Consider the following 22,402-nt stretch of genomic DNA (forward strand, 5'->3'; position numbering starts at 1 on the left):
CCGATTTTTTAGTTTGGTTTTAAGATCAACAACAAACGTGTAATAGACGGTTTCGGTTTGCGCTCGCAATTCTCAACACATGCACCTACTACGTTGTATTGCTGTAACCTGTAGCTACGTTCGTGGTAAATAATCGTAGAATGGTTTTTCTCCGTATAGGCGACTCTATTGGGTTATTACTTTAGGATACTAACCGATACATTATCTCATGTCTCCGGGACTTAGAATTTCCATTCTCCGTTGTTCCGTGAACTGCTGTAAGGCGCGAATAATTTGCTTAAAAACAATCAGGAAGACATGAGCAAGTGCGAACTGTCCGGATGATCGGGTCTTTTCCGTTCGCCTTCAGAAATAACTTTAATCACACATCGCACGACGTTATCCTTGACAGTAGCTTTTAATGTTCGGCAATCTATTTCGTCTGCCGTTCCCGGCGCAAATAGCCGGCGCGGTCCGCGGGCCGCCCGCCATCGTAGCTCGCGCCTCGCACCGTCTCATGGGAAAACTGCGCCAGCATTTTGTCCGATGTGCGCTTACGCATGTCGCCAAATAAATCAACTGTTACATGCCTTTATGTTACATATAAAACTTTAATTCGTCGATTTCTATACTTCTAACAAATATTTCATAGAAAATCCATTTAATAAAAAATTATCAGCTATTAGAATAAAACTGGTCGGTTTTCAAAACGAAATTTCTCCAATACCTATTTTTTCCAATGTTTCTTAATACATAAAACCACCATAGATAAAAATATATATCGGAAGCCGAAGAACGTAAGGTGATCAGTCTTACGCTTCAGTCCAGGGTTAGTAATATATTTCAGTTGATCATCTTTTTTTCAAAGTGAGCATTACCGGCTCCTCTTTCTTCGTTCTGCGTTCAATCAAGGAAATAAAGCTGCAAAAGCTGCTTGCGATATTTGCGCAGTGGTCGGTAAAGATGTTATAAATGATTGACTAATTTGTTTTTTTTATATTTTTTTTCATTTAAATTTCGTTGAAAAACCCTTACGGGGTTACATACATTTAACAAAATATTTTTACTTTTAAACTTCACATTCTACTGTTAATAATAATATTTTTAACATCTTTTGTAAAGGTTGTCTGAGTCTTTTGTTTAGTTTTGTGGTAGTTTATTGTATAATTTCAATCCATGGTTTATTAGTCTCGATTGTCCTTTTCTCGTTTTAAAATGTTGTATATGATATATTTCTGATATTCTCGTATTGCGTTCATGTTTACTACTGTTTTTTTCAAGTTTTGATTCTTCGTCTACAATTACATCAGTGGCTAATTTTTGAATAAATTTTAAGCATTCTAGTTTAAAGAGTTCAGTAACATTTAATTGTTTAGATTGTTTAAAAAGTTCTTTAGTTGCTGTTAGATAGGGGTAGGTCATACACTAACTTTAATATTTTATTTTGCTGTCTTTGTAGTCTGTTTATGTCATTTTGATTTCCTGTTCCCCATAGTAGTTGCATATGACATATTTTAGTTTTTACATACGCTTCATACATTTTTTTTTGTGTTCTCTTATTCTCTTCATACGTTTTTATCGGAGATTTTGAACGATGTACAATGTTTTCATAAAATTATTATTATTATTTTACGCAGTTATTATTAGCCTAGTGTTTATATCTACACGCATTAAAAACTAATTTGAACATAACATCACATTATGCTATAAGTAGACTTAAGTGATAAAAAATATTTATCAAAGTAAACTGATTAGATTTAGACTTAGTGTTTTGTTTATGTACCGACTTGTATCAATATCACGTTATTTTGCAGCATGTAGGTACGGGTGCAGAGTTTCCGGATTATTGCAGATTTGCCTATATTTTATTCCTTATTTAATATTCTTGGTCACGAGTAGATTCTTTGATTCTTTATATTAACATTAAATTAACTATGCTCAAGTACTCAATTCTAGTTTTTCGAAATATTTTTTGCTCGAAGAAGTTGCAGTCAATTTCCCCGATCTATTTTTAGCTGAAGAATGCGTCGATGGAGCTATATTTACATTTGTCCCACTTGTGTGTGGTCGTGCCACGTATATTTATACTCCACACACTTGCACAGAAAGATCACGTGGCTTGTTGCTTACTGAACCTAGCTAGAGCCAGATGACTAACTGGTCATCTTCGGGACTCCTCCGTTGACTACATTTCCCTCGTCAGATGTTAAGGACGGATATTATTATTTGTACTCTTGGGTGATATAATAATTATTTTTCACTTTCTCGTGATCAACGGTTGTGGTTTGTTTGATCTGTTTACCAGACACCTCTATCCCGTTTAGTACGGACACCATAGAATTAAGAATAGTCCAGAAAGAGCGTAGAATCATATTTGAATACATCGGGCTGTGTCCAATAATCCCCCCACTATATCCTTCTTTTACCGCGCGCATTCGTGATGTCGCCGCGTCATGTTGCTTGATGGTAAAAAAATAATCATAACACAAATGTAAGGTAAAAAAAAGCAATCTGTTAATTTCTCTAAAATTTTATAGTGCACGTGGAAACATTGATTGACACAACAGAGTAGATAAGTAAAGGGTCATTTAATAAGAGTAATTGAATTAATGAACTTTGAACTTAAAATATAAAACAAATTGTATTTTACATAAAACGGATATTTTTATGTCATGTTATATAATATTTGATGTTTTAAAGATAATGTCGTTCAAATGTCCCCCACGGCGTTGTTTAATCCGAGGTCTTATTTTCATTAGTTCTTTCATTAGATAAGCAAAGTACGGTAAAAAATGTACTACCCTGGCAACACTAACGAAATTTCCATTTTGTTTCTTTGACAATCTGACAGATGGAAAAATAATTCAATTTTTAAGTAATGCACTTGCTACTTAAACATTCGTATGCTAATGACATGAAATGTGATTCCATCCTGTTTCTTTAAGATCCTAGCAGTATTTCTACACTTTAAAATGACACAACACGGCATAGTTGAATTCAATTCAGAAGTTGCGTACTGAGCGACGTCTACAAAGAAACTAATGGATCAAAACGTAAACCTACTCATTTGTGAGTAGTTTAATCGCCTTCTGTTTGATGTGCGTATGCGGTTTCTGGACTGTTCTTAATTCTATGGCGGACACATTTACTTGGATAACTTACTGTAGCTATCTGACATTTAAATAAATAAAATCCTTTCTAATTATAGCAGAATTCGTAGCTTTGAAAAAATATTATCTTGTATCAATCAACCCAAAATAATTTTACGATATGTTGTTAAATTTAAAGACTTTGTCTCTTGTATTTTATTTTATTTATTGTATATTCTTTTCTCTCGGCAGACTAGCTAGGAGATAAGTCTGCCTCGTTGTTGGGAAGTGGTTTATTCGTTCGCCTACCGTTCTTGAAGTCTTGGGTTCAACTCCTGGCAGGGTGGACGTGATATATTAATTTAAAAAAAGTTCGTTTGAACTGCAATATTCAATTGTTTCTGGATAGGTATAGAACTGATCTTAATTTAATGTAAAAGATAATAGAAACACGCTGGATTTGGTTCAGCAATGCAGTGCCCTAAGCACAAATGGGTTGATAACGAAGCTTACTTGGGTAAACAAAATACAAATATCGTGAAATCTTATTGCAATTATAAGTTTTTTTATATATAGTTAGTTTATCTATTCTAAAAATTATCGTAACAATGGGAAAGTTCCGTGCTACGGGAAATTGTATGTAAAAATGTTTTCTTACGCGCTGTAAAAATTAGCATTAAATTGTACCGCGAAGTTTGTTGAAAATGTATCAAGAAAATAATCAAAATGTTTTTAATAAAAACGAACTACCTTGAGCGACGTCACTAGTTCTTACGAATCAACCAATGATAAATGAGTGTTGTGATAGTTCATGTTCAGAAAATCAACACAGTTTTTGTGCATTACTTTATACCTAAATTATTATTTGTATTCTTTATACTCCGATGCTTAAATATTACGATGAATTCACACGCCAACTTACTTTCTGTTGTTGGCCCGAAAGTTTCATTATTATTTCTATTATGAATAACTTATATAGCGCCATTTTCGTAATATAATACCTCAAGGGCGCTTTACATAGTGATTCTATAGATAAATAAATTTAATTGAAGCTTTTTAATTTGTAATTTATTTTGTTATCACATGCTACGGATTTATTTAAATGATTCAGAGAACAAGTGGGTTTTAAGCTTTTTCCGAAACATCACTTCACTCTCACAGCCTCGCACCTCTGCTGGGAGAGCATTCCATGCCATAGGGCCTGCGACCGCAAATGCGCGTTCACTGTATTAAGTGCGCTGTTTGCGTAGAGGTATAATAACTTTTTCTCTCGCCGTTGACGTAGCTCACCTAAGCGTAAGACGCCTGTCAGCTAGTTCATCTGGAATGCTTAGTTCCCTTAGATCTTCCGGAGCAGAGTTGTGCAGTGATTTATATATAAGCCAATAGAGTTTGTATTCCACCCTCTGTGGAAAATGTAGCCAGTGTAATTCACATTAGCACGTAGGCCACTCTGGTAGAGGTAGAGAGTAGAAAGACATAATATCTACGTTGCATCTTATTTCATTCATTCTCTCTTCATATTCTCCCTGAAAGTCGTCCAAAAACAAAAGTGATGTAAATGGATCATTCTCACGTGTTATTTTGTCACCAGAGCACGAATAACAAAAATGCTGGGTACAATCCGCGACATGATGTAATTTTCCGCATATTTTTAGATAGTTACAATGAAATCTTTTTACGATTTTTTATGGTCGAATAAAATTTTTAAAATCCCCTTAAAAGTGTTTTTTTTTGTGTAATTTGAATGGTAATGAGTAATAAAAAAATGTCAAGAAAGAATAACTAAAAATCGATTGCTAAATAAATAAATACTTTATCATATTGGTTTTTTATACATAATCTGTTCAATTTAAAAGTCTAAATAATTGAAGGGCATGCGTGACAAGATAAGTGGACGAAAGTAAAATATTAAGCCAATATAACTTGTATTGTTCCATGCTTTCTGCCTACTCATTCCTAGAAATTACATGGTGGTAATAGAATTCGTTCGTGTAGGTACCTTATTTTACCTGATTATTATTAAAAAAATTATTCGTTTTTAATTATAATTTTTTATATTTATTTTACTCACAATATTTTTTTGTAATATTTGTTGAGACACAAATCCCAACTATATGGAACCTAAGTCAAAAAATAAATATGTATAATACTTTAACAACATACATATCAACTTATGTATTATACAGAACAAAAACACCGTTAAAAAATATTTATGAAGAAAAAAACATATCAAAATTTAAAATAATGGTCAAGACATATGTGATAAACAATTTATAAATTAAATATATTTGCAATGTTATTATTAGAACACACATAACAATATGTATGATATGTGTGCCCTACTTTAAGATTTAAATAATAAAAAAAAATATTAAAAAAATACATGACATATCAACATATAAAAGTACATGTAATGACAAAACATTTGAAGTAAATAAAAAAATAAATAAAGATTAAATACCTGGACCAACTGAAATATTTGAAAATATTGTTAATGATAATATTTTAAACATATTTTGTAAAAGTTTTGTTTAGTTGTCTGGTAGTTTATTGTATAATTTCAGTCCCTGGTTTATTAGTCTCGTTTTAGAATTTTGTAAACAATATCGAGAAAACGCGCGAATTTATCGATAATCATTAATTTATTCGTTCTCATTTTCTTTTTTTCGATAGTATTATCGAATAACGAACAATACATTTGTAATCCTTAGTTTTTGAATGCTTCTTTAGTGTTTAGTTTAAGCGAATTCCGTAAATAAGGAACCGGTTGCATCGAAGCGAGTTAGTGACATCAGACACTCGTGGCGCCCACGAGGGCGAGCGAGACGCGCAATAGCGTCGCTGTATTCGTGCGGGGGGCGAGGGCGACGCGCGCCGCGGCGCCGGCCACTGCCGCTGGCCGGAGTGGCCGGTCTGGCCACTGGGTGGCTGATACTGCCGGCGGAAGGATCCTAACACAGCGCCAGAGCCGACACGACAGAGGTGCATTACACCACGCGCCGCATTACATATAACATTAGCTTATTTAACAAGAAACGTATACAATTTTAGTTGAAAATTCATCTCTGATATTTATTCGCGAATAAGTTTTATTGTTAATTCTCATATTGGCAACGAGTAACTTTTGGCATTGTATTCCGGTTTCCTTTAGTTTCCTCGGCAGCGGTACCGTCGTCTCTCCCCCGAATGCTATTTTTACGCAATATCAACATTGGCAAATGCTCGTCCGCGCTCTGGCGCATCATTTATATGAAAACAAAAATAGTGTTCTGCGGAGAATCCAGACTAGCAAACGTATTTAGTTTGTCGAATTATTGTTTGAATTTAATCGAAGAATAATTTTATTTTTCGGTATTTAGGAAATAAATATTTTATCTTTTGCGTTTTTTGTTCGCAGGCTCCTGAAACTATTGACTGGTCGACTGAAGAAAACGGACGAAGAGATCGCCGAAATAGCTGAAACTCAAAGACGCGTAGCGGCATCAGTGGACCTAATAAACAATTTGCTAGTGAAAGTGAAAGACTTTAAAGTGTTTGGTGAAAATCAGAAGACTCTCGAAAGTGATTTATCTAAATTAAACGACAGTGTTAACGAAGCTAAGAAAGATTCGTTGGCGTCTATAACAGGACTAAACAAGAAATATAACGATCGGCAACAGTCGGTCCCGTCGGATCTGAGTCAGGATCTTTCCGCCTTAGAGTTACTAACCGAAACACTCACCAGCGCGATGGATGAAAAGGACCGGGAATTCAAGAGAGCGCGGACTATCCGCACAGACTACACTGCGGACGTAGAGGAAGTTCAAGGCTGGCTGCAAAGGGCGGAACTTAAAGTGCAAGATAGGTCATCGGAGCCGAAGGTGCTCAAGGATAACTTGCAACAAATTCAGTCGGAAATTGGACCGATTGCTGACAAGTTGGAACGCTTGACGAGGAACGGAAGAACTATTATTGAAAACAGTCAAGACGATGCTGAGAAAGAATTGATTCAATCGACAATTAACAATCTCACAGAGCAACTGTCGCAAGTCAAGTCTTGGCTCGAGGAGAAGAAACAGAAAGTAGGAGACTGCTTAGATGCTTGGGCGCGCTTCCTCGCTCTCAATGAAATAGTCTGCTTGTGGGTCAAAGAACAGCGCGAATTTTTGGCGCGACCTCTTCATCTCACTACGCTACAAGACACCAGGCAAAAACTGAACGAGTATTCGGTATGAACCTTATCAATTTATCGGCACAGCTATTATTGTTCCCTTTTTTGATAACACTGTACAGAGATGTAGAGATGTTGTATTATGTTTTAATACCGTGATAAAATGTTTAGGCACGGTTTTATCAACCATATCAACCGACCGTTCAGTCTCACTGAGTTTATGTGAGAGTGCGGTTATCAGTTAGAAGTATGGCTTAGGTATTATGTTTTAAATTAGCGCGTCTTTTAAAATTTGCTCTTATGCTTTTTCTTTCAGAGTACGCTTAAGAGTTGCAAGGCGCAAACAAAGAATTTAAGCGAAATGGCCAAAGAATTAGAATTTATTGAGCAAACAGCGAGTTTAGGAGAGTTGCCGAGAATATTAGAAACCACAGAAGCTGCCAAAGCTGAGGTTGAAGTACGTCTTATGGAAAAGGTGATTTTTTTATATTCTAAACTGATATTTGTTACTATTTTATTACTCGTACATTTTCAAAACATGTTTTATTAATATTATAAAATAAATTAGTCATTATAATTTTTTAAATTTTGTAAGTAAATTTAAAAATGTTTATGATGTGTTTTTGTCTTATTGTATTTTTCAGAATGCTTTACTTCAAGAAGCTTCGGAAGAATGGGAACAATGTGAAAAGAAAATGAAGGACATTAGAAATTGGATTGAGAAAACGCGTTCAGCGCTCGAATCCCCGCAAAATAAAAAGAAAACACTGCGAGATCAACTCGCATTGAGAGAGAAAATTCTCGGAGATATTCCGATTCAAAAAACCAAAATTTCTCTATCTATCGACAAACTGAATGTAAGTTATTTCTTAGTGGTTTTTAAATTTCTAAGCAGGTGTGTTCGATAATCACCAGCCAAATCGTTCTCAGGTTCACTTCAGGTCGGGCGTCGGGGGAGACGAATCCGTGGAGAAGGCAGCGGCAGAGCTGGTGCGCGAACTAGAGGCCGTTGGAGACTCGACTCGCGAGCAGGCCGAGCAGCTGGAGCGGGCGCACGCGCAGGTGGAGGCGCACGCCGCCGAGCTGCAGGCGCTGCGGGCGCGCGTCCTGCAGGCCGAGCAGCGCTTGAGGGCCGCGCTGGCGCCCAACTTCAGCCCCCGGGACAGAGAGCACGCGGAGCACGAACAACAGGTATGTCCGCTCTACTTCCCACATCCTCGTCCCTTGACTTTCCGTGGCTGAACTGAAACATACATGCCTGTATTTATTCGAGGTATTTTGCCATTTGGATCGTAAAGGGATTTGATGTTTTGTAATTTATTATACTTGAACAATTATCTTTGATTAATTTCTCTATTCATTATGATACAACCACCCTCAATTTTGAAATGAAATTTTTGTTTTTGGCTTATAACGATGATGTTTAATTGGTTATTAAAAATATTTTTCAAAATTTGTATCAATAAATGCTCAAATTGATTGTGGCTAGCGATCGAAGGGACGATAATCGTCGTCAGTTACTAAAAATGTTAGTATTTACTGGACGATGTACCGGGAAAGCGCATGACAAGAGCTGATATCTACTCCTAGTACACCTTCACTACCATCGCTTGGTTCTGGTATTTTCGCCTCGTATCATGTATTTATTTTATCATGTATTTATATTTATCTACATATTTTTTACTATACATACATATAGCTTGGTCTAAATAATGGTGGAGGATACGCTTTTTTCACGGCTTAATCACCATCAGCTGTTGGGAGTGGAGGTACTTTTAATGTGTTTAAAACAAGGGATGTTTTCGAAACACGGTAACAATCATTATTTAAAATTTTGATCGTTCACCAAGTAATTATTTTAATTTTGTTATTTTAATTTAAACCGCAAACTGTTTTTTTTGTTTTCATCCCTTGTTTCGATTGTATATTTCTATTATTTTTTCACACTGCATTTTTTTTTCTTTTTGCTTTTTCCTTTCCTCTCCGCCACTCAATCCTCGCGATCATTTTTTCCTTATTATTTCGATTCATTATCCTCAATAAGGCGTGTCGCGAACAAATTAAGTCGCTACAAAGTAAAATTCAAGCTCGCAACGAGCGTATTAAGCTGCTGCTGCAGCGGGGAGCTCCCGAAGCGGAGCCTCTCCATGACACTTAACGAGACTCGGGGAGGGGGCGTAGCCCCTGGCCCCACATCGCACTCTTCCATCGACTCATATCGGACTCGAGCTATCGCGTTACACGATAGTCATCGCTGCCACTAGCATCAAAGCCTAATATATCTAAATAAAGGTTTAAATAATAAAATAACGTAATATCTGGTATAGTTTGAAAAATACTCTTTAGGGTTAGTATTATAAAATGTTTTGTATAATATGCCATCACTGAGAGAAACAATAATTGGGGTTCAGGCAATCCACGCGTCCACGGAGGTGTGGCTGCAGCGTATCGAGGAACTGATGGTTCTCATTCTACGGGCGGACCCTTACTACACTTTGGCCACACCAGCTGCGCCTTCCTCCAGCAGCCGCAGCCCGCAGCTGGGAGCCTCCCACGCGGTGGCGCTGGGCGCGTGCCCCGCCTCGCAGGAGGCACAACCCGACCTGACTGCACCTCCGAAGTGTTTGGAATCTAACGAACCCGATGAAAACGAAACTACGCTCATTATGATGATGCACTCTGCAGAGAAAGTCAAGGAAAATAGAAGAAACCGGTCACCTAAAAGGCGTGATTCTCACAAGAAAAATAAAAAAACACGAATTTCTCCTTCGAACGTGATTCCTTCTACTACGATTTCTACTCCAGATATAGAACCTACTCTTATCAAAAATGGTGTTCAGTTAATGCCAACTACCGCATCAGCTCCATCGATGACACTTCAAGCTTCGATTGTTCAGCTTGAATTGCCACCAGAATCTCGAAGTCGATCAAAAAGTCCCATTTGGGTTCCAGGATCTACAACGTACGCAGATGTTCTCAGGGGAATTGAAGAACGAAGACTAGCGAAGGAATTAATCGGAAAAATTCCCAGTGAAGGATCAAGCTCTGTTGCTCCACGTAAACAGTTTCCAACAATTTCATCCGAACAAACGTGTTATTCTACGCTAAGTTTTAGTGATCATTCTGATTTTGAATTAGCAAATGACCCAAAAAGTTTTGTTCATTGTGTAACTAATGTTGAACATATACAAAGTTTACCCGGAAATATCCATAAAGCAAATGTTAAACCAAGTGAAAGTGACATTACAATTAGTTCATCAATGGATCCATTGTATGTCACTTTTGACACAGAGTGCCAGAGTAATAAAGATACTTCGCAATTTCAAGATGAATATGAAATTCCTCCTTTAACATACCCTGCGGAGTATTTTGCAGCTCAAGGATTTCATCTTCCCCAACCTATGCCGGATTCGTTCGCTGGTATAATCGTTACCGAAAAAATAAAATCACCAGAACCACAAAAATTACAAACATCAGACAATCTTGCAAAAGTGTGTGACAGTATTGAAAGATCCATTGAGCTGTCTAATAACAATACTGTTGTTGAACATGAAGACACTTTACAATCTAAAAATCTTGTAGAAGATATGTTTGAAACTATTGAAAAATCTTTTAAACAAGATTATCTTCCGAGCTTTTCGTATGCACAAATATTAACTCAGGGATTAACTAAACAATTACTCCAGCCATCCAGTCAGCCAGAAATAAAATTTTCCGCTGAAGCATTTGACACGCATCCTAAAAAAATATGCGATTTGTCTCATGCGGGTGCTGAACAAGTCACCCGACATGATGACTATAAAAATCCTATCACAGAGAAGGAAGTAATTCAATTAAAGTCAAAAATCATAAATCCTTCTGATCCAGCTTCAAATTCTTCAAAAAATGAATTTGTTGCTACGGATTCTGCAAAAAAGATAGGTAAAAAACGAAATAAGACGAACAAATCACGAACATTACAAGAATTTAATGAAAATGATAAAACTATCACCTTCAACGTTGGAGAGTCAGCAATATTACATGCTGCCGTTGAAGATGAGTTTCCTAACACGAAATCGTTAAAACGTAGTGATAAATCTCAAGACTTTGATTTAAATAAAAATAAAAATATTCCATCGAGTAAAAGAGATGAGTTTGTAGAGCCAAATGATGATAAACTTGAGATTTGTTCGATACAAAACAAGCTCGAGCCTTCGATGCCTCACAAAGAAGATCGTTCTACTACAAGTAAAAAGAAAAATAAAACAAAAAAAAATAAAAAAAATGTGGTTGAGAATATAGACAATGTTTTGAAAGAAATAGAATTAAGAGACCCTAGCCTAAAAACAGAAGTACATACCACTGTGAAACGTTTTTCAGACACGATGACATTTGAAATTCCGCATACACAACTAAAAAAATCTAGTATGGAAAACGTTAAGCGATCAACAAAATATACTGATAGAGAAGATTCAATCACAAAAAATGTTCCAATTGATACTGAGTCCAAAGAAATTACCATAGAAAGCCCTGTATTAGAAACATTGATTGAAGACCAGGCATTTAAACAAACTAGTGAGAAATTAAATGACACGGTTAATACATCTAACGAATCGAAGAAGAAGCATCGAAAAAAGAAACCAAAACCTAAAATGGTTGATTTGAACGAATCCATTGTTGAACCTTCAAAACTAACTTATGACTCTAAACTTTTTACTCGTGAAACTTTAAATATATCCAACCCTTCAACTGTAAATGAAAACAAAATTAACTCATCGATTTCAATAACCGCTGATGATAACAATGAAAAGTTCTTTACGGATAAAGAATATAAATGTACGAATATTACTAAGGTTTCTGAAACTAAAGAATCTTCCTCATGTAAAAAATATTCTGAAAGTATTGAACAACCGTCGACAACTAAAATTATTCTAATTACGCACGAGGAAGTGAAAATGCAACCTGTGTATCAAATGAAAATGCATTTACCTGAAATAAATACTTTTGTAAGTGAAGATGTTTCACTGATCGCACCAGACACGTTTGTTGAAAATGTTGCCCTCTTCAATTCAGATCAATTACTGAAATCTTCTGTTGCATCAAACCCTTCTGATTCCAATATTATTATGCAATTAGAAAACACCTCAGATCCTCCTTTATGCACGCCATCCAATGAAAAAAATATAGAACCTTCAAATTCTAATTCAGTAGAGTGTGAAAATATTTTAGACGGAGGTAATATCACACAAGTTATATTTGGATCTGTCCAAGAAAGAAATTATGTTGGTTGTGAAGATAAAGCAATAGTTTCGAAAAAACAACACAAGTCCAAAAAAGTGCCTGCTTTTGAAGGAGAAGATTTAGATCTCTACTTAAGAATGAGAGAAATAAAAAAGAAAAAAGCTGCTCTTAAAATCAAAAAGAAAAATGAAGCCGAAGAATCATTAGGTATAAAAGTTGAATTAGATTCCAAACCTTTGATTACTTCAAATGAAGAATCCTTGATTTTATCAGAAACGTTTTCTAACACAAACTCAGAACCATCGACAATTAGCAAACCTAATCCACATTTAAGTGAAATTACAGCTACAAAATCCGAACCTTCAAGTTATGAGTTTGTGTCAATTACCATAGACAATATAACAGAAGATGTCACCCATAAACTAATACAAGAAGTTGATAATGATAGAAAAAAATCGGTGGGTGAAATAAAATACGCCTTAGGAGAAAATTCTCAAACTCAGTTAATCGACCAGCAAAAAAGCAAAACTTCCATCGAACTTCAAAATATAAATTTTGATGACACGAAAAAACCCTGTAAAGAACAATATTCTGAAAATTTTTTAAAATACCTTGCATTAGATTTCACAAATATTCGTGATTATTATAATATTTCCGATTTGAAAAAACATATTTTGAAAATGTCGTTTCGGTTCAATCTCAAGGTTTACCAATAAACTCTTTAAGTGTTGAATTGAATTCATCATATGTTATTGACATCGCACCAAAATACGATTTAGCCCTTATAGGAGATGCTGAAGCGCAATACTACAAGAATGCAGCTAGTAAAATGAAGTCGGAAAATGAAAGTAGTGAAGCGTTATTAGAAGAGCCACGTAAATTCGACATTACGATGCAGAAAATAGTTGAGTCTGTTACGGAAACCAAAATTGTCGATGAACCCAAACGAATATCTGAAGAAAGAAATATTTCTGAATCTCTTGGTAGTATAATTATAAGTACCGTTACTGAGCAACCTAAAGTGTATGCTGGACAACCAATCGACGCTAGTTCTGACGCATGCATGGACGCGCCAGATGAACAATTCACTCTATCGGATGAAAAGCCAGAAGAAGAGACGAGTAAAACGTTATTGGAAAAACCGCATGAAATCGCTAGTACTATGCAAAAAATTGTTGAATCTGTTACTGAAACTAAAATTGTCGGTGAACCTAAACCAATATCTGAAGAAAGTAATATTTCTCAATCTCTTGGTAATTTAATTATAAATGCCGTTACTGAACAACCTAAAGTGTACGCTGGACTACCAATCGACGCAAGTTCTGATGCATGGATGGACGTGCTAGATGAACAATTCGCTTTGTCGGATGAAGAGCCAGAAGAAGAGAAGGGTGAAACGTTATTGGAAGAGCCGCGTGAAATCGCTAGTACGACGCAAAAAATAGTTGAGTCTGTTACGGAAACCAAAATTGTTGATGAACCCAAACCAATATCTGAAGAAAGAAATATTTCTAAATCTCTTGGCAGCACAATTATAAGCACCGTTACTGAACAACCTAAAGTATATGCTGGACTGCCAATCGATGCTAATTCTGATGCATGGATGGATGTGCTAGATGAACAATTCATTTTATCGGATGAAAAGCCAGAAGAAGAGACGGGTGAAATGTTATTGGAAAAGCCGCATGAAATCGCTAAAACGACGCAAAAAATAGTTGAGTCTGTTACGGAAACCAAAATTGTCGATGAACCCAAACGAATATCTGAAGAAAGTAAAATTTCTGAAACTCTTGGCAGTACAATTATAAGCACCGTTACTGAACAACCTAAAGTGTATGCTGGACTACCAATCGATGCTAATTCTGATGCATGGATGGATGTGCTAGATGAACAATTCACTCTATCAGATGAAGAGCCAGAAAAAGAAAAGGGGGAAACTTCATTAGAAACGCCACGTAAAACTGCTATTACAACGCAGCAAACTATCAAGTCTATTACACAAATTGTCGAGGAACCCAAACCAATATCTGAAGAAAGCCAAACTTCAGAATCTCTTGGCACAATTACAAGTACCGTTACTGTACAACCTAAAGTGTACGCTGGACAACCAATCGACGCTAGTTCTGACGCATGCATGGACGCGCCAGATGAACAATTCACTCTATCGGATGAAAAGCCAGAAGAAGAGACGAGTAAAACGTTATTGGAAAAACCGCATGAAATCGCTAGTACTATGCAAAAAATAGTTGAGTCTGTTACGGAAACCAAAATTATTGATGAACCCAAACGAATATCTGAAGAAAGTCAAACTACTGAATCTTTTGGTAGCACAATTCAAGTAACCGTTACGGAAACACCTAAAGTGTACGCTGGACTACCAATCGACGCTAGTTCTAATGCATGGATGGACGTGCTAGATGAACAATTCACTTTGTCGGACGAAGAGCCAGAAGAAAAAAAGGGTGAAACGTTATTGAAAGAGCCGCGTGAAATCGCTAGTACGACGCAAAAAACAGTTAAGTCTGTTACGGAAACTAAAATTGTCCATGAACCCAAACCAATATCTGAAGAAAGTCAAACTACTGAATCTTTTAGTAGCGCAATTAAAGTTACCGTTACGGAAAAACCTAAAGTGTACGCTGGACTACCAATTGACGCTAGTTCTGATGCATGGATGGACGTGCTAGATGAACAATTCACTCTATCAGATGAAGAGCCAGAAGAAGAGCCCGGTAAAACGTCATTGGAAAAGCCGCATGAAATCGTTAGTACGACGCAAAAAATAGTAGAGTCTATTACGGAAACCAAAATTGTCGATGAACCTAAACGAATATCTGAAGAACGTAAAATTTCTGAAACTTTTGTCAGTACAATTATTAGCACCGTTACTGAACAACCTAAAGTGTATGCTGGACTACCAATTGATGCTAGTTCTGATGCATGGATGGACGTGCTCGATGAACAATTTACTCTATCAGATGAAGAGCCAGAAGAAGAGCCCGGTAAAACGTCATTGGAAAAGCCGCATGAAATCGTTAGTACGACGCAAAAAATAGTAGAGTCTATTACGGAAACCAAAATTGTCGATGAACCTAAACGAATATCTGAAGAACGTAAAATTTCTGAAACTCTTGGCAGTACAATTATAAGCACCGTTACTGAACAACCTAAAGTGTATGCTGGACTACCAATTGATGCTGGTTCTGATGCATGGATGGACGTGCTCGATGAACAATTTACTCTATCAGATGAAGAGCCAGAAGAAGAGCCCGGTAAAACGTCATTGGAAAAGCCGTGTGAAATCGCTAGTACGACGCAAAAAATGGTTGAGTCTGTTACGGAAACCAAAATTGTCGATGAACCCAAACAAATATCCGAAGAAAAAAATATTTCTGAATCTATTGTCAGTACAATTTTGAGCACCGTTACTGAACAACCTAAAGTATATGCTGGACTACCAATTGATGCTAGTTCTGATGCATGGATGGACGTGATCAATGAACAATTCACTCTATCAGATGAAGAGCCAGAAGAAGAAAAGGGGGAAACGTCATTAGAAACGCCATGTGATACTATTATTACAACGCAGAAAACCATCAAGTCTGTTACGAAAACCAAAACTGTCGATGAACCCAAACCAACATCTGAAGAAAGTCCAACTTCCGAATCTCTTGGCACATTCAAAATTACCGTTACTGAACAACCTAAAGTGTATGCTGGACTACCAATTGATGCTAATTCTGATGCATGGATGGATGTTCTTGATGAACAATTCACTCTATCTGATGACGATACTCAGCATGAAAAAATAGAAATTTGTCTTAACGAATCTCGTGACGCCCCTTTAATAACGAATGCTGCGTTTATATTAGGTGAAACTCAAAGTATTAGTGATCCGAAGCAATTATTGAAAGATGTTAATAACCCTGAATCTTTCAACATTTCTTCTGAAAATGAAGTGACGAAGTTAGCTACTAGTTATTCTAATCTGCCAATTGATATTTCACCAGAGGCATGGATAGATGTTTTAGATGAAAAGTTTTCTCTTTCGGATGACGAATCTCTGGCCGTTATAAAGGGTAACCAGCATGATGATATCGATTCCAAACCAGAAAATCTATCAAAAGTTTCTAAACCTAAAGAGGATACCTTAGAAAATGATAATCCAATTTCCGTCTTATCCAAGAACGTATCTGAAAATGAAAATATACTATTACAAAAAACACAGTCAGACGGCACGGAAAACGTTTGGAAAGATATACTGATTGATGCATTTATTCCCAATTTTGAAAACGCAGTTTCTCCTACCTGCCCAACTTGGGGTAGTAATGTTCAAGAGTTCAAAAATTCTTTTGATAGTCAAAGTTTGCAAACGAATTCTAATGTTTGGGTTGATTTAGTCAATCCATCAACAACTTCATCGGGGAATGTTAAAGAAGACTACCTGACATATGATCAGTGGACAGGACAAACATTTGATTCTTCAGAACTACCAAGTATGATTATCAATGATGGCAAATACGTCAATATTCCTGATAAGCAATCTTCTATATGGACTGTGAGTCAATTCGATACTAATGTCGAATTTTCAAATATCCCCCAGAATGCAGCATCGGTGACCACTTATACATTAAATGATAATAAAAATACTCCGGACGTATACAAAAGAACAAAATCACCAATTCATGATCTCAGAGACTTACTTCCCGAGCTTGAATCAATTCCAGAATTCAAACCGTCCGAACCCAAATTCGTTTCGAATCTCTCAGCTGATGCTCCAGAATTCAAACCTTCTATTTTTATAAATCGACAGACTATTGATAAAAAAAAAGACTTTTCCATACATTCTGGTGACATGTTACCTCCTAAAAATGTAAAAACTGAATCAATTAGCAATGCTGAACTGGATAGTGTTGATGTCAATAAAAAGGACACGTTTAATCAGGAACGTACGGAGGCAAACGTGAATCAACAACTCGACACCCTAGTTAATACAACCATTGAAACTGTTGATGTACAGTCACCTAAATCTACAGATGTCGATTTTATAAAAGATACAATTAAACCAAACAAAAAGCCTAAGAAGCGTAAAGATAAGAAAAGTAAAGGTGATCTTAAAGACGTAGGTCACAAAACCGAAGACAGTATTGATATCAAATCTAATGTTCATACATTGCAGATTTCAAATACTCATAGTGAGATCGCACCAATTAACATTTGGAAAAAACTTGAACTGGCTGGAAAAACTTACGCGGAAGCCGTTGCAGAAGGGTTAATATCTCACTCTGATATAAAGTATTTGGAAATGCAAACCGACCGATCTATTGTTACCGAACTATTGCGATCTAAGCCTACTGCTCCAAATCGCGTTAAAGATATTGATGAACAGCATGATAGTGCTATCTCTGTACCTGAAGAATCTAATACCAAAAATATGTTTAATGAGACAGAAAATATAACTAAATCAGAAGTACCGTTAAAAATATCGACTCAGGTAAATGTTGAAAGCGAGGAAGTAATATTACCTTTAGAATCTACCGATAACATAACTACAAATGTGTCATGGGCAAACGTAGTAGGTGGTAAAAGTTTGTTTATTAGTCCAATCGAATCTGTTGGTATCGAAAAACCTGTTGTAAAAGATAGAATATCAAGGATTGATGAACAACCTGTTATCTTAGTAGATATTGTTCAAAATATTCCTTCAGTGGAAGAAAGAAAATTAGACAAGGATGGATTTATGTCAGTTCCATTAAAAAACAGGCGATCCAGATCAAGATCAAAGTCTTCAACAAAAACACCCGAAGAACAACCTGTACCTGAAAGTAGCCCTAATTATGATATTAAAAATATTACTGTTGAAACAGCTAATGCTATGCATGAAAAGAATGAATTTACCCAAAAATCTCAGAAAAGTCCTGATACTTTAACTATCGACTCTTCTGTTTTGGGAGTAAACCCCCGGGACGATAAAGCACCCAAATCGAAAAAATCGAAAAAGAAAAAAAACGATCAACCGGAAAACAAAAATATTTTTTCGGACGCGCCAACGCCAATTATTATCCTCAAAGATAAAGATGTTCATGAATCTATAGTTGTTTCAACTGATCCAAAAGAATCTCCTGAATTTAAAAAAAATAACTCGGGAAAAACTAATGAAGCACAAGAAAATATAGCCAACACTAAAAAGAAAACCAAAAAACATTTATTGGACAACTTTTCTAAAACGGAATTCAAATTAGAATCGAATAAAAATATATCTCCCGGAAAAACTCTCTCTGAAGATATTTCTTATCAAGAAGTATGCCTCCATGACACCCAAAAACTTAATGATAATGAGATTGTATCCAACGATACTCCTATATCTGTGGAATGCGGAATCGAAACGTTAGGAAACGTGTCTGAAAAAAAATCAAAGAACAAAAAGAAGAAAAACAAGAAACCGTTACCGGAAAAACCTGTATCCAAAGAATCTGATATTAATGAATCTAGTCCATTAAATGAGAATATTTCACATCCTGTATCGATCAATTATCCACTTGATATTTCAGAAAGTATTAAAATAGATATAACACCAAACATATCTTCCGTAGATGGTTCAAGGAGCATGGATGAGTTTGAGCAGAATAAATGCGCTAAAGATAATTCACGCGACACATCCTTGCAGTCAGATATTCTTAAATTTAACCAATATTCCGATAAAATTAATTTGGATTTGGCTGTTTCAAACGTCTCTCCAACATCGATAGAATATCAATCCGAAACTGCCGACGAAGTTTTTGTCAAAAAATCAAAGACCAAAAAAAATAAAAGTAAGAAACCATTGTTAAATACCTTCCCCCAATCGGGGACGGATATTTCACCAAAAACAGAAGTTGCCACCTCTTTCACAAACATACCTTACGTAACATCCCCTTTAAATGAAAACATTTGCGAAAACTTTATTTGTCCTGAAACTGAAGACAATTTAACTTATAATATAACCGTCGAAAAAACAGATATTGGTCCTGAACCACGTGTATCCTTTACTGAAAGTTTAGTCGGTTTTCCCTCGCAGTCAAATATTTCGACCGATATCTCTAAGGATATTTTTGTTTCCGGTAAAATTCCAACATACTCGAATGATATTCCTTCAACAAAATGTGATTCAGAAACTTCAAGCGAGGCGATCGGGAAAAAAACAAAGATCAAAAAAAATAAAAACAAGAAACCGATTGAAGTTTCTACACTGACAGAATCTGTTATTCTGCAGAATGCGAAGACAGTTGTGACTCCAACCGTAAATGTGACTCCTGAAAACCCCTTTTTAAGCGTAAATGTTTCAAATTCTGATTTATTATGTCATGAAATCGAAGCTTCAACGTTAAATCGGCCTGTCAATAAAATGGAAGCCATTTTGTCACCCGACCACTCTGCTATTAACACTAATGAAAAATCTGAAACGGATTATTTAAATAAGAATATCACGGATTCGGATGATTTGTTATGTCGTCCCCCTGAAACAAATTTGGAAAAGAGTGATACTGATTATATACCGGAAAAATCTATTGTTGATGAATTAAGTTGCAAAGATCCGCTTGAATGGCATGAGCACCCTAAAAATAATTCAAGCGATATTCTCTTCCAGACTAATATTTCAACCCTTACCGTTACCCGAGATACTCAAGATCCTGCTTGTGTTCCAACTATTTCAAATGAACATCAAGCTAAAACGATCGGCGATGCACTATCGAAGAAATCGAAAACTAACAAAAAGAATAGGAAAGAAAGAGACAATTCTACGTCTGCATTAAAAAATATTTCGTCTGAAAATCTCTCTATAATCGAACATATTACAATCCCTGATAATTTTACTCACGATGAAAATGAAGGTAAAATTTCTGATATAACTGAAGAGAAAAATGATATATTTATTCCACCCGACGTACCTTGTATCGAAGTGACTGACCTCAAATATTGTATCGTTAAACAAGACGCGGGTAAAGCAGATAAATCAATTGACACTCTTGCCCTAAACAGTGACCAAATTCTCGATAAATATATTCCGGAATCTGTTGATACAACAGATTTAAACAATATTTCTACAACAGTCGTATGCGATTCCGAAATTCTAGGTGAAGCGTTGGGGAAAAAATCGAGGACAAAAAAGAAAAAGAATAAGAAATCGTCGCATGAAGTTCCGGAAGCGAGTATTTCAACAAAAGAAGTAACCGCCCCAGTTCTCAGCACTAGAATAGATTCCGAAATGCCTTCATTAAGCAAAAATATTGATAATCCACAAACAGCTGTTTCGGATGTCAAAAATATTTCCCCTCGACATGGTGAAACCTATGATACAGCTGCACACGACACCGAAACTTTGGGAAAAGCACATGGATATAAATCAAATGAGAAAAACATGAAACCAATTAATTCAGAATTTAAAAACTCCGATATCTTACTAACTGCTTCAGATTGTTTCCCTCCTTTAAGCGAAAATATTGCTAGTCCTGAGATGTTAATTCTTCGTGAAATAGACGACCTAACCTCCAATTCAACTGTCGAACAAATGCACACCATTTCCACACCGGATGATTTTATTGTTGATGTATTGAGCAGCGAACATAACGCCGTAGAGCGTGAAAATGACTTTAAAGATAATTCAGGCGATATTGGCCTCCAATCAAATATTTTAACGTTGAACCTTATTCATGCTTCTAATGCTCACGATTGTATAGATTTGACTGTTTCAAACGACGACCTTGCATCAATCGAAATAGAAAGTGAGATACTCGAGAGAAAATCGGAAAATATTAAAAAAGAGAAACCATTGCTAGACGAACCGTCGTTTACGAAATTTGATATATTAGTAAAAGATGATATCGTAACTCACATTAATACTTCACCACTTTTTATACAAAATGAACAACTAAAACAACATATTAGTAGCGATATTACCCCTAGGTGCTTTGATAAAACTACGAAAGAAAAAGAAAATGTTAAACATTCTGTTAATATTGAAAAAATTAATCCCGTAACGTTCGAAAATACTGACGTTACCGCTGAAACTAAGAATATTGATGAGATTACTCAAAATTCTGATAACTTGTTTACAAATGTAAAACTCGATGATCGTTTTTGGATTGAAAAGTGTACATATCACGATGCCGAAAGGGACTGGCAAATTATTCTCGCTAACATATTGAGTAAATCTCTAGCTGCAACCCAACCGCATGTGGAATACAGACGCGAGGACCCAGACGATGATAGTGATTCCAATCCCCCCGGCTCTCCGCCTCGAGGTTCTGACAAATTCAACAGCGGTAACCTTCCTAACTCCATAACCGATTTTGGAAGTGTTGACTTACCGGGGGGGATTTGCAGTTGGAGGGATCAAACTACCTATTTAAGTTCTGAGCCCGTTGCACAATCGGCTTCTTATAGTGGCGATAGCATTTCCTTAGATAACCATTCGGAATTAACCTCCGCGGATACTAACATCGATCGCGTAGAAAGCGAGACTATTATTGAGGATACGCTAACCGAGTCCACCCACCCAATGCCTTCCACGACGACCCCCGAATTCCCTCCTGCACCACCCCAAACAGGGACAACTCTAGACAGCAGAGAGCAGCCATCGGCGATGATACCGTCAGCTTTCAACATCAAGGTGAATAAATCGAGACTAATCATTATTTTATTTGCAGTGTTTATAATCATTTACTGACTCCTAACTTTCAGTCGTTTCCCGCATGGTTGGACAATACTTAGTTCTATTATTAATATACCTTTTGTTTTTGCTAGTTTTATTTAATTCGATACTAAGCTTTTTCGTTAACAAAGTAATATTATCTTTGAGATCCAGTAAAATTATTACAAATTTAGTCAAATAAACCGTCTGATATAAAATTATAATTATTTTTTATAAAAATTATTTAGAGTTGTCACTTTTTCGCAGGTTTTTCAACAATATACAGTTTTA

General features: G+C 36.1%; 1 protein-coding gene across 3 annotated transcripts in view; it reads left to right on the top strand.

The window, feature by feature from the left end:
* The window catches only part of Msp300 (Muscle-specific protein 300 kDa), a 170,428-nt gene that overhangs the window by 92,494 nt on the left and 55,532 nt on the right, over positions 1 to 22,402 (top strand). For 2 of the 3 annotated variants that reach the window (XM_088224346.1, XM_088224345.1), the window contains exon 1: positions 11,226 to 22,090. In XM_088224346.1, the coding sequence (XP_088080472.1) occupies positions 13,271 to 22,090 (8,820 nt within the window). In that variant the 5' untranslated portion in view covers positions 11,226 to 13,270. Of the gene's footprint in view, positions 1 to 6,468; positions 7,280 to 7,537; positions 7,697 to 7,865; positions 8,079 to 8,151; positions 8,413 to 11,225; positions 22,091 to 22,402 lie in introns of those variants that run through there. The other variant, XM_088224344.1, reaches the window with a different exon arrangement.

This window comes from Micrasema longulum, unplaced genomic scaffold (genome assembly GCF_059751315.1).
Source record: "Micrasema longulum isolate JH-2025_06_02 unplaced genomic scaffold, ASM5975131v1 h1tg000280l, whole genome shotgun sequence".
NCBI classification, from domain to species: Eukaryota; Metazoa; Arthropoda; class Insecta; order Trichoptera; family Brachycentridae; genus Micrasema; species Micrasema longulum.